Below are 16,684 nucleotides of genomic sequence, written 5' to 3'. Positions count from 1 at the left end.
GATGAGGGCGGGGCCAATCAGAGGTGGTATTTACCAGTTCTCCAAACTACTCAAAATTTCCGCTACCGGTTCTCCAGAATTGATCAAAACCTGCTGAATACCGCCTCTGGTTCAGAGGCGCAGTCACTAAGGTGGTATCATTAGTATGCAATCTTTTGGAGTGATTTTGTACCTGTTTCAAAATATTTTCTTAAAAACTGAAGGCACAGCAAGTGAGTAAACATAACTTGTGGTGTAGGAAATGTTAGACAGTTTTCCTGAAAGACAAAAAAAGCAGATCTTGATGGCTGAACCACCATTTGCCTTGTTGATGACCATGTCTGATGTACAATTTGTGAAATTGGTTTATCATCATAGATGACAAATCTGTTGTGATTGTATGAGAAATAGTATAGGTCTCTTTCCCTTCATGTTTGGAATATACGAAATCATATGAGAAGAGCTCTTTGGATACAAGAAGGTTTCTAAGCACAGGCCAACTTGCAGCAACCTGGAATAAAAAAGAAGGCAGAAAGGTTTTCTTGGAAGGCAGCTTACCGGGGCTAGGCCAAGTGAAAATAGGGAAGGGAACTTTAAAATAAACATGCATGACAACATATGTTGTAAGAACAGGATTTTTTAAAAAAACATTCAGAGAAGTTTTTTTTTTTTAAAGGAAAAACTGAGTTTGAATGTAGCATTACAATTACAAATATCTATCTTTGTCCCCATGTTTAGTTTCTGAATAATAGCTTGTCTTCCTAATCACATCTATAGCCAGAGTCTGGATTTATATATTTCTTTTACTGGGAGGAATCATTTTCTAGAGCTTTTCTTCCCCAAAGTTCTTTTTAAAAAAATCAAACACTGTGTTAGGATTATTTATTCATAACCACTCAGAAAATCAAGAAGAGGCCTTATATTTTGTCTCAGATCTCAGCTTTTAAATCCATATTTTTTAAAAAAACAGAAAAAAAGACAGCTGGGATACCAGGGATTACGGTTTATCTATGGGAGGGCAACTACTTATGAATTATTCGTTGCAAGGAAAACCATTAAAATATTGAATACATTCATGAACATTAAATGTTCTAGATGAAAATCTTTTTACAGTTGGCTAAAATAAGTACAACAGTCACTAATTGCCTTTTTTTTAAAAAATTCCTATTATATGTAATGCTTACATAAAAATAACCAGTGGGAATAATTTATTCTGTTATAATGTATAAACTTTAAAAAGGCTGTAAGGATTGAAAACAATGAGGCTATTTTAAAGAATAAAAATACATTTCAACATCTTTTATAGAGTCTTTATTTTATTCATACATTCATAAGCAAAATTTAAAAAAATCTTTTTAAAGCAAGAGCTTGCATTTCATAATCTCTTTTGAAATCTACACCATTACATTATTACCATGCCAGAAAGTTGCATGTATTAAATTCAACATATATCAGCCCTGTAAAAAATATAATTAATTAGCAAGTAAAAAATGTTAGTCTTAAAATAAAATATAGAGCGCTCTCTCTCTCTCTCTCTCTCTCTCTCTCTCTCTCTCTCTGTGTGTGTGTGTGTGTGATGAACACACACATACCTGCATACAGGTGGGCGTGTTTTTTTTGGTACTTTCTTAAATCTTTTCTGCTATTTTATTTTGTGGCTATTTCTATTTTGTTTTTAAAAAACCTGGGGGCTCCCTCTCATCCCATCTGAAAAATCATTCTGTAAGAGTTAGAATTTGCCAGCATGCTAGAGTTCTGGAAAATAAATCATCATACCAAACACAGCTAGAAATCTGAAACTTGCACTATCCCTTTTATTATTTCAATATGAATTCTTTGATTTAGATATTGCTTGCTCTGGGGATTGCTGCTGAGAATAATTTCCTTCTGGATGATAGATTAAATGCACACACTTGTACAGCATTGCTTCTCATGAATCAAGCAGTGAGGATGAAATCACAAATTGAACAGCCAAGGCTCCCAACAGCCTTTAAAGTAACCTTCAGGAGAAGGCTCAACTTTTTAGACCATATTAAAAGTAGATGAAGCTGTAAGATTTACTGACTCTGATTTACTAACATCCCACAGCTAGTTTCCAGCTTAAAACTGAAATATATATGCTGACTAGATCTAGGCTGTTCACTAACAGAGCAGCAACAACAGCAAGCAATTGAATGACAATCATATACCCAGACCATAGGGATTATGATCTCCTTAACTTGGGCTGGGAGAACTAGCAAGGTGAGTAGTTCTTGAGAAGCAGGGAGAAAGGTAATTTTTATCTCCAGTGCCACCCTGAGAATAGGACCAAGAGAAAGATTGTTTTGCCTAAATACCAGAATACAAATGGAAATTGTTCTAGGTTGTGTATATTATGTTTTTTTCTGGTTAGTATGTTCATTTTTGTACTTTTGTACTGATTTTTCTATATTTTGTTTTACATTTGTGAAGGAAGGAATACAGAACTGGAAGTCTTGAGAGGAAAAGAAAACCAGAAAGGGGATCTATTGACTGACAAAGGTTGGGTGGATTTTCAGAATGCATTTGGACAGGAGTGGACTTCAAAACTTTTAGCAAGGGGTTCTCTGCCCGATTGGTAGGTGAGCGTGGTCATGGTGGGTGTGGCCTAGTCGGCCTCCTGTACCATGGCAGAGGTTTACCTCGGGCCTCCAGGAGGGCAAAAAACAGCCTTCCCAGGCTACAGAGGCTCTCTGGAGGCCAGAAACAGCCTTCCCGAACTTCCAGTAGCCTCATTTTTCACCCTCACCGAGTCTCCGTGCGCACCCTGCACTTACCTGCATCCAAAACATGTGGGGACTCCTGGAAGGGTTGGGGTGGGCAGGGTGGGGCCAGCCAGCAGTGGGATTTGGGGGTTCTCCAAACTGCACAGAATCTTAGCTAGATGTTCTCCCAAACCCCGCCAAACCCCCAGCAGCCCACCCCTGCATCTGGAAGACTGAAGTGGTGAGGACACAGTGAAATTGTACCATAAATGATGGGTAACTATTAACAACTATTATAACCTACAGCCTAATAGTATGCCAACTGTTATATAGATATAACAGCTTTCCTTTGGTGTCTTCTTACATTGCAATTATCCTTTTAGGATTCAAGTGAGAGGCAGATAGATATCTAACTCATTTTTATACTATGGTCTGCACAACGAACTGTTTCTCCAGTTCAAATTCGGTAATCCAATACCACTATAAAAATTCCAAAAGTATTTCCAAGTTGTCACCCAAATAGTATGAATGTGTACTAAATGGAAAATCCATTTTTGAGCTTGAAACAAAACAGATTCACTTGAAGTACTGTAGAATGTTGTAATGGTCTAGATTCACCCTGTTCCACAGAAATAAAACATGAGCTAAGCTAATCCTGTTGTCAGACAAAATTTAGAATATGCATATTTTGAAATCAGAACCGTGACCATGTTAAAGTTATTTTATAACCAGAACATTCAACATAGCATCACTGAAAACAGCCATGTTTTGCTGTAATATCTTGGAATATACGAGACTTGTATTCTTATAATTCTTGGAACAATTGCTTCAAGCCAGAAATGTTTTCTATACCCCTGCAAAGTATGTTTTATTGTTGGCCTACTCTGGCTGTGAACATTCTATAATATAGTAGATAGGCTAAGCAGTGTTATTGCTATCCTACTGAGTTGTAGTCATCACACATCTGGTGGGATTATATCCTCTGGTCCAAAAATTATAATCCTACTTTAGAGTAACAGCTGGTGAACCCAACAGCAGACTCAGTCACAAGAGGGCAGAGTTGTAAAGTATATTAAATTTTCTTTAAGCTTTCTTACAGTATTTGGAGAAGTAGAAAATCAGTAATTGTGAATTCGGAGAAAATATGGCCAAACACAAAATGTTTTGGCTGGAAACACATTTACAGGACCGAAAGCTTGCTTTTAAATTAAGCTGTTACATTTCATAAAGGATGCCTATATATGCTTTAATTCTCCACCTTTAATTCTCCTTGCAATTATGAAACAGAAAGGGTTGTGTTCACTGGTAGGTTTCCATTTTTTTTACTACCAGTTTGCTCGCTTGTGTGATGCTTCTGTGCATGCGCAGCCAGGTGGGCGGAGCCTCCTGCCGCCACCACTACAGGTTCGCCTGATCCGGGCCAAACCGGCAGAAACCCGCCTCATAGCACCTAACAATATTATTTTTGAAACCCAATAGAAACATCCAAGTAGAGTAGAAAGAAAAAAAAGTGTACTGAAGAAATAGGGTTTCATGAATTATTCCAATTCCCCAAAGAATTGTCTATTTACTATTGATTTTGTGAATCAGTTATATGTCCTAGTTTAGTCTATGTGTCCCAAAGGTGCTTTTTTCAAGAGGGAACTGGACATTCTGGTTTGCCTCTTGAAAAAAGCACCTTTAGGACAACCATGACTTGAGTGACTGAAAATCTCCACAGACATTCAGTCCACATGCTTTTTCTTTAAAAAAAAAAGTCAGGTAGTTCTCAAGGAAGCAAATTATATCCTTTTTTTTACATTAATGATTTGGAGGAAATATTTATAAATTTTGATCTAGGATTGCATGTTTTGATCTTGGATTTCATGTTGCAAATGTGCTAAATGATTATTTTGTCAATTCCAAGGAATTGTCCATCAGCTAGGAGGTCACCAGAATTTTCCTCCAGGAACCCAGGATGGAATGAAGTTCTATAGCACCAGAATAGCAATTACTGGGTGCTGTAAGGAATGCTGCCAGGCTAACACAAAGACGAAAGGAAAGTTGTTTGAAGTCTTTGCCAAGTGTAATAACCAAGCTCAAGGATGACTTATCAAAATAGATGGAGCCGTAGTTGTTAAGAGAGAATGCTAAGAGGTGATTTATTTTTATTTATTGACATTACTGATAGACTGCCCCAATCTGATTTAATTTGGCCACTACTATTAGAATTGTATTTTAAGTTACAAGCCTTTCAGTCATACATGTATATGTTGTGCTGTGTCTGGTAGCTTATTTTTGTTCTGTGAGTTAACTGTCATGTAAACCCTTATGTATAACTTTTCTATATGTTGAAACATGGCTCATAAACTGCAACATGAAAAACTTCAACCTCCGAATGATTTTGCTAAGCCTACTACCTCTGTTCACTTGCCTTTTGCAAAATGGGAATCTATTATGGCTAAAATAGATTGTGACATCATAGCCCTAGCCTTTTGTGACAGAGATGAATGAATCATTCTCTATGTGTTCGAATGGATTTTTTTTTACCAGCAAGATTTTCAAATTCTACATTTTCCTCATTGACTCTTCTATTTCTACTTTATCTCTTTTGGGTCCAGTTATATTACAATTAGACAATCCGTTCTGATAGTGAGACTCTGAACCCTCTGACATAATAGAAAAGAGGTGAGACAGTGAAAAATAATTTCAAGCACGGAGGTATATGAACAAATAAATAGAATAGAGAAATAATATTCTTGATCTTAGTCTGCAAAGTTTAAAATAATGAGTTTGTGCAGTAAAATTAAACTATTCCATAAATATTTTGGGAGGGAAATGCATAAATTTGGACTTTGGAGTTGAGGAAAAAGGGAAGATTGACGCATACTTGAGAAAAGATGACTTGCAGAAATTAGCTGTAAAAGAACATAATTCCTCTTTATGAGAAAACTGTCCTGGGTTTCTCTTCAATTTGTACTGATTTTTTTTATCTGAAATATAATTTGAAACAGAAAACTGACAGCAGAAAAAGATCCAGTAGTCCATTGAGTTTGCCCTTTAGGTTTTTTGCTTATTTTTGTTTTCTTTTAATTTATTTATTATTTAATTAATTTTACTTAGATTTTTTTTTAAATTGGAGTATATTAACATCTGCTTTTAATACTTATTTAAAGATCATCATCATTCCTCTTCTTTTTCTTCTTCTTTGGAACAGCATTCTCCCTGAGATTAGACTAGCACCAACCCTACTAGGGTTTAAGAAAGTTATTAAGGCAACCAATTAAAAAAAGCCTTCAGGAATTGTTATATGATTGATTTATCTCCTTGTAGTTCGTGATTTATTGTTAAAATTCTTGTTTCTTGGGATGGTAATATACAGTTAATTGTCTGTTTATTAGATTTATTGTTTTAATGTCTATCCAGGAATTGGGAATGTCTGCCATTTAAAGAATTGGCTACAGTTGAAGTAGCATAAACAAACAAACAAACAAATAAATAAATAAATAAATTCTCATAGCAGTGAAATACACCTGATCTTAAGCATGGGCTGCTGAATGTGTTGAAGGCCCAGTTTCATGGATGTATTACTAACTGACCAAATATCTTGCCTACTATGTGTATTTATTTTACTTATTTTTTATAAATATATTTATACATATATATTATAAACAATTTTTTATGGCTTTAACATGTTTTAGTATTAAATTGTAATATATATTTTTGAATTGTAAGCATCATTTTAACAGTCATTGACTGAGATGGATAGCTTTAGAACTTAATTGATTAAAAGATAAATAAAGAAATAAATGGATGCAATTTTCTTCCTTTCAATTAATTTTAGTGTAATTTCTTGTTAATGTTGGAATAACAGTAAAGGCTTCATAATAATTATCTGGGGCAATGGAGGTAACTTTATGTTCAATGTAATTCGGTAATATTTGTTGGATCAATGATATGCAAAAAATGTAAAAGAAGAAAAACAAAGTGAAGCAATAAATACGATAATAGGCCTTTTGGCTAAGTTTAATGGTAGTTATTTTACTGTAGAAACTCATAAGTCCTTTTCCTAGAAGATGGCACCAAATTAATCAGAGGGATTTAAATTGTCTCTTCCAACATTCTGGATATAAATGTTTTGTACTATAGAGTATTTTGATGAGATGGAAGATTTTTGCAGGTTGTGCTCAAAAGTCTTTGGTAAAGCTGAGACTAGCGCAACCAGTTTCAAATTATTCCTTTTGTTGCTTTGAAAATCTCTGGCTTGAAATTGTTGTGAGATTTATTTCTTTAAACTAAAACAGTAAGCAAGCTTTTGAGCCCATTGGCTTTTATATAGGCAGTATTTTAAACAAAGGGAAGAGCAAAAGAGATATGCTGGAACATCTCAGACAGCATTTAGTTAATGGAACTTAAGATCAGATGATGTTTTATGTGGGAATTTACAATGTCTGCTTCAAAATAAGGACCACTAAGTTCAATAAAGCTCACTTCTAGGATTGCAACCTAAAGTGGTTTAGAATTTTGGTCAAAACAGCTTCAGTAGCAACATGACATGCGGAGGTAAAGGAATGGGGGCAGCAAGTTTTTTTTTTTCATAACCCTGCTATATACTCACCATCAACAGTCAGTGAATTTGACTTTTTTAGTGTTTACTCCAGAATCAGTTGCTATGAAGGAAGTGGCCGATTTGTTAACAGAGAGCTCTAAAACAGACCAGTTAATCTTTCCACATAGCAAGATGTTCTTTCTATTTGCATGTGGGAAATGAAACTAGATACATTCACATTTCATGTGCTATATTTGGCAGAAACACTACTCTGTGGTTGGGATGGAACAGTTGTTGTTTTGTAAATGACGAAAGCCGAGCATTTTAAAGGAAGAAATCAACTTTATATTATAATAATTTAACGGAAATTCAGAGATAAAGATTCCTCTGTGCTGCTGGCATAAAGTGTATCTTCTGCTGTCTAAAAATGTCTGCGTTGCCGGGTGGCAAAAGAAATAGTAAAATAGCAGTGATCTAAACTAACTTCATTTGAGTGTGGAGGGCTATAATAAGATCCAGACTGTTTTCTTTTAGCATTGTCTGTTTGATGTATTGAAAACAATTTACATTTAGGAATGAGTTTTCGAGCAACAGAGTCTGCAATATTTTATAGCAGAAGCCATTGTGGGGAAAATACTTCAAAGAAAATAAATTCTTTATGTGTTGCAGTGACATTTTCCATCTTCTTTTACTGTATCCTTTATCATCAAAGTCAGTGATGCGCTACTTTACTTATTAAATGATTTGGTTGTGACACAGAGCTTGCTAGATGGATTGCATGTTTAAAATGATTGTCTACTTTGTAATATTTCCCACTAAAGATCTTGGAGTCAAAATATTCCCTGAAAAACAAAAAGCAACTTTTTAATGTAGGGGCACAGAGTAGAGAGATAATGAGGAACGAAGGTCCTGAACCATTTCTGTTCACCAAATGTTATAGTCCCAAAAATGCTACTGTGCCTCATAAAGGATCCAGATGTGATTTAAATCCAAAGGGTATATTTGGTATTCCACTGATGGCGACAAGGCAAAGTGTTAAAACAATTAAAGGATTCATATCATATCAAAAGGCAAAATCCTATATCCTTCTATTCTGTATCACTGTAATTCTACAATGCAGGAATATACATGCTGCTTCTTTTTAAATTCATTCTTCTATATTGCTTTAATATCATGTGTTTGTATGAAATGTGTTATTGATTTTGTATTAATTTCCTATTTTTGTATTACATTGCATTGAATTAAATTAAACAGTGACTAAAATTACTCTATGAATAGAAGAATTTGACTATATGAAAATGTTAATATTTGGGTGTATTTTATTTTAGAAATGTTTCTTTGCTACTACTGTTTTTGATTAATTCTGCTGCAAGGTTTTGGTTTATAACCAAAGGCAAATGTGTGACATATACAGAAATCATAGGCGAACCTTTACATAAATTAGATTACTGTAATATATTTAGGAATTGTAGAAATTGTTTGATTTATAACTAGATGTAAACTTCAGGATTCATATTTTTAAATACAAAAGTTTTTATTTATTTTTCATTTATATGTATTTTAATATAGTATTTCCAAATTTAATATGTCTCCAGGCATTTAATGTGTTCATAAAACATCTTTAAACTAATATACACTTCCCTGAATATGGTTTCCCTTATATACACACATAGTTATGCTCTTTTAAACGGAAGAATTACATTGCAAAATTTGAAAAAGTAACACTGGGATTTTAATTTATTATTCAGTGAATGTGAATCACTTGAATATAAATTAAAAAATAAATCAAACTGTTCTGATTCTTAAGTGTACTGCAGGAATCAAAAGCTATATGAAGAAACTGCATTTACTTGTCCTCTATCCAAATATTTTTAGGTACCACCTCAGGGCATTGCAGGATGAAAAAGAAGATAAATAAAAAATGTATAAAGTTATACCTAAATGCCCTCTATATTGGACTGCTTGTGGAAGGAATTTTCATCCAGTTCACTTCAACCAGTTTAGAAATGTTCTGAGGGGTAACCGGACAGGAAAGCTAGTGCAGGGCAGCGGTTAGGATCAAAGCAAAGCAAATCTTTATACCTACAAAATAAGGTTTGACTAAGCCTGTGAAAAGACAAGATCCATACAAAATATACTAGGAGCACAAGCAACAATACAATACAATAGCAGAGTTGGAAGGGGCCTTGGAGGTCTTCTAGTCCAACCCCCTGCCTAGGCAGGAAACCCTATACCATTTCAGACAAATGGCTATCCAACATCTTCTTAAAGACTTCCAGTGTTGGGGCATTCACAACTTCTGGAGGCAAGCTGTTCCACTGATTAATTGTTCTAACTATCAGGAAGTTTCTCCTCAGTTCTAAGTTGCTGCTCTCCTTGATTAGTTTCCACCCATTGCTTCTTGTTTTACCCTCAGGTGCCTTGGAAAATAGTTTGACTCCCTCTTCTTTGTGGCAACCCCTGAGATATTGGAACACTGCTATCATGTCTCCCCTAGTCCTTCTTTCAATTAAACTAGACATACGCAGTTTCTGCAACCGTTCTTCATATGTTTTAGTCTCCAGTCCCCTAATCATCCTTGTTGCTCTTCTCTGCACTCTTTTCTACATCGTGGTGACCAAAACTGAATGCAGTATTCCAAATGTGGCCTTACCAAGGCATTATAAAGTGGTATTAACACTTCACATAATCTTGATTCTATTCCTCTGTTGATGCAGCCTAGAACTGTGTTGGCTTTTTTTGCAGCTGCTACACACTGTTGGCTCATATTTAAATGGTTGTTCTCTAGGACTCCAAGATCCCTTTCACAGTTACTACTACTGAGCAAGGTATCATCTATATTGTACCTGTGCATTCCGTTTTTCTTGCCTAAATGTAGAATCTTATTCTTTTCACCATTGAATTTCATTTTATTAGATAGTGCCCAATGTTCAAGTTTGTCAAGATCTTTCTGTATCTTTAGCCTATCTTCTGGAGTGTTGGCTATTCCTGCCAGTCTGGTGTCATCTGCAAATTTGATGTGTTCCCCATTTATTCCCTTATCCAAATCATTGATGAAGATGTTGAAGAGTACTGGGCCCAAAACAGAGCCTTGGGGTACTCCACTGCATACCTCCCTCCATGTAGATGCAGTTTCATTGAGGACTACACGTTGAGTGCGGTTGGTCAGCCAGTTACGAATCCATCTGGTGGTGATGCTGTCTAACCCACATTCTTCTACTTTATCTAGTAGTAGGTTATGGTCTACCTTATCAAAAGCCTTACTGAAGTCCAAGTAAACTATATCAACGGCATTCTTCTGGTCCACTAATTTTGTCACTTTGTCAAAGAATGCAATAAGATTAGTTTGGCATGATCTGTTTTTGACAAACCCATGTTGGCTTTTGGCTATTACTTTGTTTGCTTCTAGGGGTTTGCTAATTCGTTGCTTGATTATCTTTTCCAGAATCTTTCCTGGTATTGAGGTCAGGCTGATAGGTCTGTAGTTTCCTGGATCTGTTTTTGTCCCCTTTTTTGAAGATGGGAACCACATCAGCTCTTTTCCAGTCCTCTGGTAGTTCCCCAGTGCTCTAGGATCTCTGAAAGATATAGTTCAGTGGTTCTGAGATCTTGTCTGCCAGTTCCTTCAGAACCCTGGGGTGTAATCCACCCAGTCCTGGTGATTTGAACTCGTCTAAGGTAGACAGGTGCTCATTTACTATTTTCTTCCCTATTTCAACTTGTGTTCCTAATCTGATTTTTGTGGTGCTGTTTTTGATAGGTTGGATTGTTTTATCCCTTTGTGTAAAGACAGATGCAAAACATGAGTTAAATAGTTCTGCTTTCTCCCTGTTGCTTGTCACCTTCTTGCCATTTTCTCCCAGCAATGGACCAATTGTTTCCTTAACTCCAACATGTTTTTAACATGTTGGAAGAAGCTTTTTTTGTTGTTTTTTTACTTTTGTGGCAAGCCTTTCTTCATTGTGAGCCTTAGCTTTCCTCACTTCATCTTTATATGCTTGGGCTGTTTGCTGATATTCTGCCTTAGTTATGTCCCCCCCCCCCCTTTCCACTTTTTGTACTTATCTTTTTTGTCTTTCAATTTGTCAGAGAGTTCTTTATGCAGCCATGCTGGTTTCTTTTGGAAGCTGTTATTTTTCTTCTTCATTGGTATTGTGCTAGACTGGGCTTTTGTAATCTCATTTTTCAAAATTTCCCAAGCTTCTTGAGTTGTTTTCCCCTTGAGGATTCTCATCCATGGAATTTTTCCCAAACTCTCTCTAAGTTTATTGAAATTAGCTCTCTTAAAGTCCAAGACTCTGAACAATCTAAAACTATACAAAACAGGAAGAGTACAAAACAGCTAAAAAGCATCCAAGAACTTAATATCCTGAGCCATTAAAATGAAATTAGACCTAAATCTAAGGAAAGAGGCAATTACTAGATACTAAGAATTTTCTAATTTGAAATGAGCAATTAGAAGTTAAAGGTTTGGGTTTTAGAATAACTACTTAATATTCCACTATGTTATAGTATGGGTACAGACTTACTTCTCTAACACTATTGAGGTGATCATGCATGCATATTATGCCATTTTATGCTTTAATTGAGTATGTGGGTCTATGAAGCCTGCAACTGGAACAGGATTAGCTACATGCTGCAGTGATGCAGATAATGGTCTACTTAGATGAGACTTAGAATCTATCATGTTCAATAGGCTGCTTGCCCAGAATGTTTTAAAGCTATACATAAAAGCAGGAGTCTCATGTCAATTAATCAAGAAGTGTATAAGTGGCTTGTGCAGTTCGATAGTTTGGGGAAGAGCAGGATAACAAGTTTGTCACAAGCAACTCTGTACAATAGACAATAGAGGAGAAAGCGATTTATAGTTTTGTCCTGCCCTGAAGCACATGAGCACTGTGTCTCCACCATAGGAAGCTTCTTATATTTGTCTTCAAGAACGGTGGAGAGAGGTCAAGGCTCTGAGCTAAAGAAAAATGGCTTTGAATTTCCATTTGTTGCAGATAGGGAAGGGAAAAGACTGAAGTCTTTCCAGAGCACTGCTCAGATCTGTCTGGTTAAGGCAATATAGATGCACTGCATTACACAGTTTATCCAGTCTTTAAGTATCAGCTTTTTTTGTACCAGTATTATAATATGATACTGTGCCTTAATTTATCACACTAGGGCTGGGCAATAATATACTTTGCTTGTGTCTTAACACTTGGGTGAGCCCAGCTGTTTGTGTCTTCAAATTTATTTGAATCCAGCTATTTATGGCTGGGCAGTATGTGCTACTTAAATATATATTTGTATATCATTCATAGAAAGTTTATTTTCTGAAGGTGCAACCAACATATAAATGTATTGCTTCATATGATATGGGGATTTAACTGAAATCTGTTTTTTTTAAAAAAGAACAAGATTTTTGCCAATTGCTGCACAATTTATAAAAGACAACAATCCCCTTAATGATTGAATATACTGAGCTGGTCATATCAAGGAAGATATTTATTTAATCAAGTCTGTAGAACTTCCCAACTCAGTAACTATGGGAGGCTTACAATAAAAACAACCAGTAAAACATCCCCTATAATGTAGCAAGACCTTATAAATAATAAAAACCAAACAATGGAATCAGGCAGAAATATCACTGTGCAGTAAGGAGTTGGTATAGCCCAGGGGTCAGCAAACTGCGGCTCTGGAGCCACATGTGGATCTTTCGGCCCTCTGCTGTGGCTCCCTGTCACTCAAAATATGCGTCACAACCGCCAATGTATGACACCCGCCGGCATGCAATTTATTTAGCTTTTTGACCCCTAGTAGGCCAACCATGGATAAATCCAAAAAAAGAAATGTTTCAGAGGAAAATAGAATGTTTAATTCAACTACATATGTTAGTTTTGTGGCTGCTCAGGAAATAGTCAGGCATGGGAAAGGTTTTGTGGCTCCCAGTGTTTTTTTTTTCTATGGGAAACGGGTCCAAATGGCTCTTTGAGTGTACTTTAAAAAAACCCAAGTTTCAGGGCTTCTCCAAGCGCCCCTTCCATGGGGAGTCTGGTTCCAGACCCTTCCGGCGCTATAAGTGACCATCAACGGACGGCTCCCATTGGACAGCGTCTTCAGCTGTTCCATGCCCAATGGGAGAGCACCACTTCACCAGTGGATGCTGCAAACAATCCACCTGGGTCTGACTCTAGAGTTTCTTTCACCCCCGCCTCGTCACTTCATCCACTGCCCAACCCCACTTGCCCAGTCAAGAAGGCTCTCATGGAACAGGAGATCCTTCACCTCAGGGAGATCAGGGCCATAGAACTGGTTCCGCCCGGTCAGGAGGGGACAGGTTTCTATTCCATCCTGTTCCTTGTCCCAAAGAACTCCGGGGGGGTGGAGGGGCATACTAGACCTAAAAAAGCTAAACTACCACCTAGCATACAAGAGGTTCAAGATGCAATACCTCCAGTCAATACTAGGCTGCATCAGGCCTGGAGATCTGATTACATCCATAGATCTCAAAGAGGCGTACCTACACATTCCAATTCGCAAGGCTTACCGCAAATTTCTGAGGTTCTTTTATGCAGGCTAGCACTTCCAGTACAGGGCGCTGCCGTTTGGCCTGTCATCGGCCCCCAGAACATTCACAAAGATCCTCGCGGCAGTGACAGCGTGTCTCAGATCCCGTCCGGAGAGACTCCAAGCGTACCTGGACGATGTGGAAAACAAACTAAACTGGATTGTTAACTCAATGTTAAGATTGAATAATGTGACAGATTATCTCAGTTCATACTCCATGCTTAAGCCATAAATCTGGGTTAATGAAATTTGTCAGATTTGCGTATCATGCCATGCCAAAACAAATATGTTTGGTGCATATCAAGGCACTGTGTATCACACTTTGGGGTCTAGTTTATTTCACTTTTATCTAATGCAGTTTTGAAGGGTTTTGAGTTATTTTTTTTATATGAGTTGCTTTTGTCTTCTCTGCACAGGTATCATTTTTCCTATTCATCATTTTTGTCGTCTATACCATGCTGCCCTTCAACATGCAGGATGCAATAATTGCCAGCGTTCTAACCTCTGCATCACATACCATTGTGCTCAGCATCTGTATATCATCCACAGACATCATGAAGGAACAATTGGTTTGGCAGGTATGTTTTCAGCAACATTCAGAATGCTTTGATGATTGTCTTGGACAGCAAATGTCAGCAGTATATAATTAGAAACATGAGAGGATCCGTTATTGTACTTCTAAAAATCATATCTTAGAATTCTACATCTGTTTATATTGGAATATCTTAGTCCTTAATTTCATAGGAACTCTATGCATCTCCTGGATCTGTTAGGAAATATTGATTTGTGCAAATTGTATGAGAAAGCACTACACTTTATTAACTTTGCCAACAAAAATAACATCTGGAAGGTAAAGGCTCTGAACACTTCAAGGAGACTTCCAAGCAGCCATACCCCTCAATTGGTAGTAGTGATTTCAAGATAGAGATCAGAGGACCCTTTTTTCCAAAGTGAAATCTTCATTCATGATTGCAGAGACGACTATATATGGATTAATGTTTGTGCTATGTTTAAGATGAGAAAGAGTGATCTAAAGAAAATATAGTAATTATTATTTTCAGGACTTTTCTGTTTTTGAGAAAAAAATGTTTAGAATTAAAAGCCACTCAGAGTCACTTGGTTGAGTTGGGTGGTTATAAAAATTTAATAAAGAAATAATTTTTTGAGCCTATGAGTCTCAGTCAACAGTCCTCAGCACAGAAATTGCCACAATAACTGTATGTGGTGAAGGTATCAGCTATGCTGAAATGGCATCCTTGTTACTGGAGAAATCATATGTAGAACAACTGCATATTACTTCTTACCGGAACATCTCTCCTATTTGTTGAGGGTGCGCTGATTTTATTTTATTTTTCAAATGTATACTTTCCTCACCAACATCAATCTGAAAACCAATGCCACCCATCCTCCACAATCCTACAAACTAATCCAGTAAAAATGATAATGCAATATGGTTTATCTTTTGTTTCTACTTGATAATTGAGCAATTGAGGATATAATTTCATGAAGTTTCTGAACTAGCCTTACCCCACAAAGGTTTGTGATGCAATAAATTGATGTCCCACAAGGTTGTCTGGGGCAATTGGGAGTCTTGACAACTGTACTACTGTATTTTCAGAGTATAAGATGCACTGGAGTATAAGACATAGCAAGGTTTTGAAGAGGAAAATTTAAAAAAAAAGATTTTTGCACTCTGCAAACCTCACGAAAACGGCCCATTTTTCGCAAAAACGGGAAAGTTTTTTTTAAAAAAAGGGCATGAATAGCACTTAGGAGGCTTGTAGAGTGCTCCTGGGGGTGGGCCCCCCAAAAGCGAACAAAAAATGGCCCGTTTTTTGTGAAAATAGGCCTGGTTTTTGTCAAATAAAGGGCATGGATAGCCTTTACAAAGCTTATAGAGTGCTGCTGGGGGGGGGGGCAAAAAATGGGCCGTTTTTCACTCATGTCTATCCTCCCCAGCCCTCGGGAGCTCTCTGAAAGCCTTCTGAAAGCTATGTGGCCATTTTGGTGAAGGGGCGAAGTTTCAGGAGACAAAAAATGCTGCATTCAGTGTATAAGATGCAACCAGATTTTCAGCCTCTTTTTTGAGGGGGAAAGTGCGTCTTATACTCCAAAAATATGGTATGTCTCTATGTTATATTATATATTGTGGGCCATTTCCTATTATGAAGGGCATGACAGACATAATGGGAAATTAACTTTAATAAGCTCTATCTGCAGATAAACTGACAGAAGTCTCTAGTTCTAAAATCTTTCTCATCTTATGTTTGACAACACCTAGTCAAATTTGTCTTGGCTTAGAAATTAAACTGGGTTTTGCCTGCTTAATGCTTGGATGTTTCCTAAGCAGAAGCCCGAGAATCCTTTTGGTACTGCTAGAGAATGGATGTCAACCTTGGCAACATTAAGATTTCTAGTCCTCAACTCCCAGAATTTCCCAGCCAACCTAGGAAATTTTATGAGTTGGAGTCAGTGGTGGGTTCCGGATCCCGTTGCAACTGGTACAGTTGCAAAAGGGTCCGGCGTCCTCCACATGAACTTGTGCGGTGCACTCACACGTGCGCAGCTCATGCATGCATCTTACCATCCAGTGACACCTCCACAATGCTCCAGTTGCTCGGCAGAGCATTGCGCAGGTGGTGTATGCGTTGTGCGCGTGCGTGGATGCCCCGAAGACTTTAAAGACAGGTAAGGAGGGCGGACGGGTGGACCCTCTAGAGCACTATACTGGAACGGTACCCGGTGCTCCGGGCAGGCTCCGGTACACCCATGCCGGGGCATACCGTCTGCAACCCATCACTGGTTGGAGTCCACAAATCTTAAAGTTGCAAAAGTTGAATACCTCTCTGCTAGAAAGATGTATCTCTGAGCTCACCAACCTGAAGGACAGTTTACCTTTTAT

The 16,684-nt window shown here is 37.2% G+C and overlaps 1 protein-coding gene across 2 annotated transcripts in view; it reads left to right on the top strand.

Moving 5' to 3' along the window:
• The window catches only part of ADCY2 (adenylate cyclase 2), a 164,175-nt gene that overhangs the window by 29,144 nt on the left and 118,347 nt on the right, over positions 1 to 16,684 (top strand). For both annotated transcript variants that reach the window (XM_081951530.1, XM_081951529.1), the window contains exon 3: positions 14,199 to 14,360. In XM_081951530.1, coding sequence (XP_081807656.1) covers positions 14,199 to 14,360 — 162 coding nt within the window. The remainder of the gene's footprint in view (positions 1 to 14,198; positions 14,361 to 16,684) is intronic.

This window comes from Natrix helvetica, assembly GCF_964273705.1.
Source record: "Natrix helvetica genome assembly, chromosome: 4".
Taxonomy (NCBI): Eukaryota; Metazoa; Chordata; class Lepidosauria; order Squamata; family Natricidae; genus Natrix; species Natrix helvetica.
Note: the sequence above shows the minus strand (reverse complement) of the source record. Positions and strands in the feature narration are given on the sequence as shown.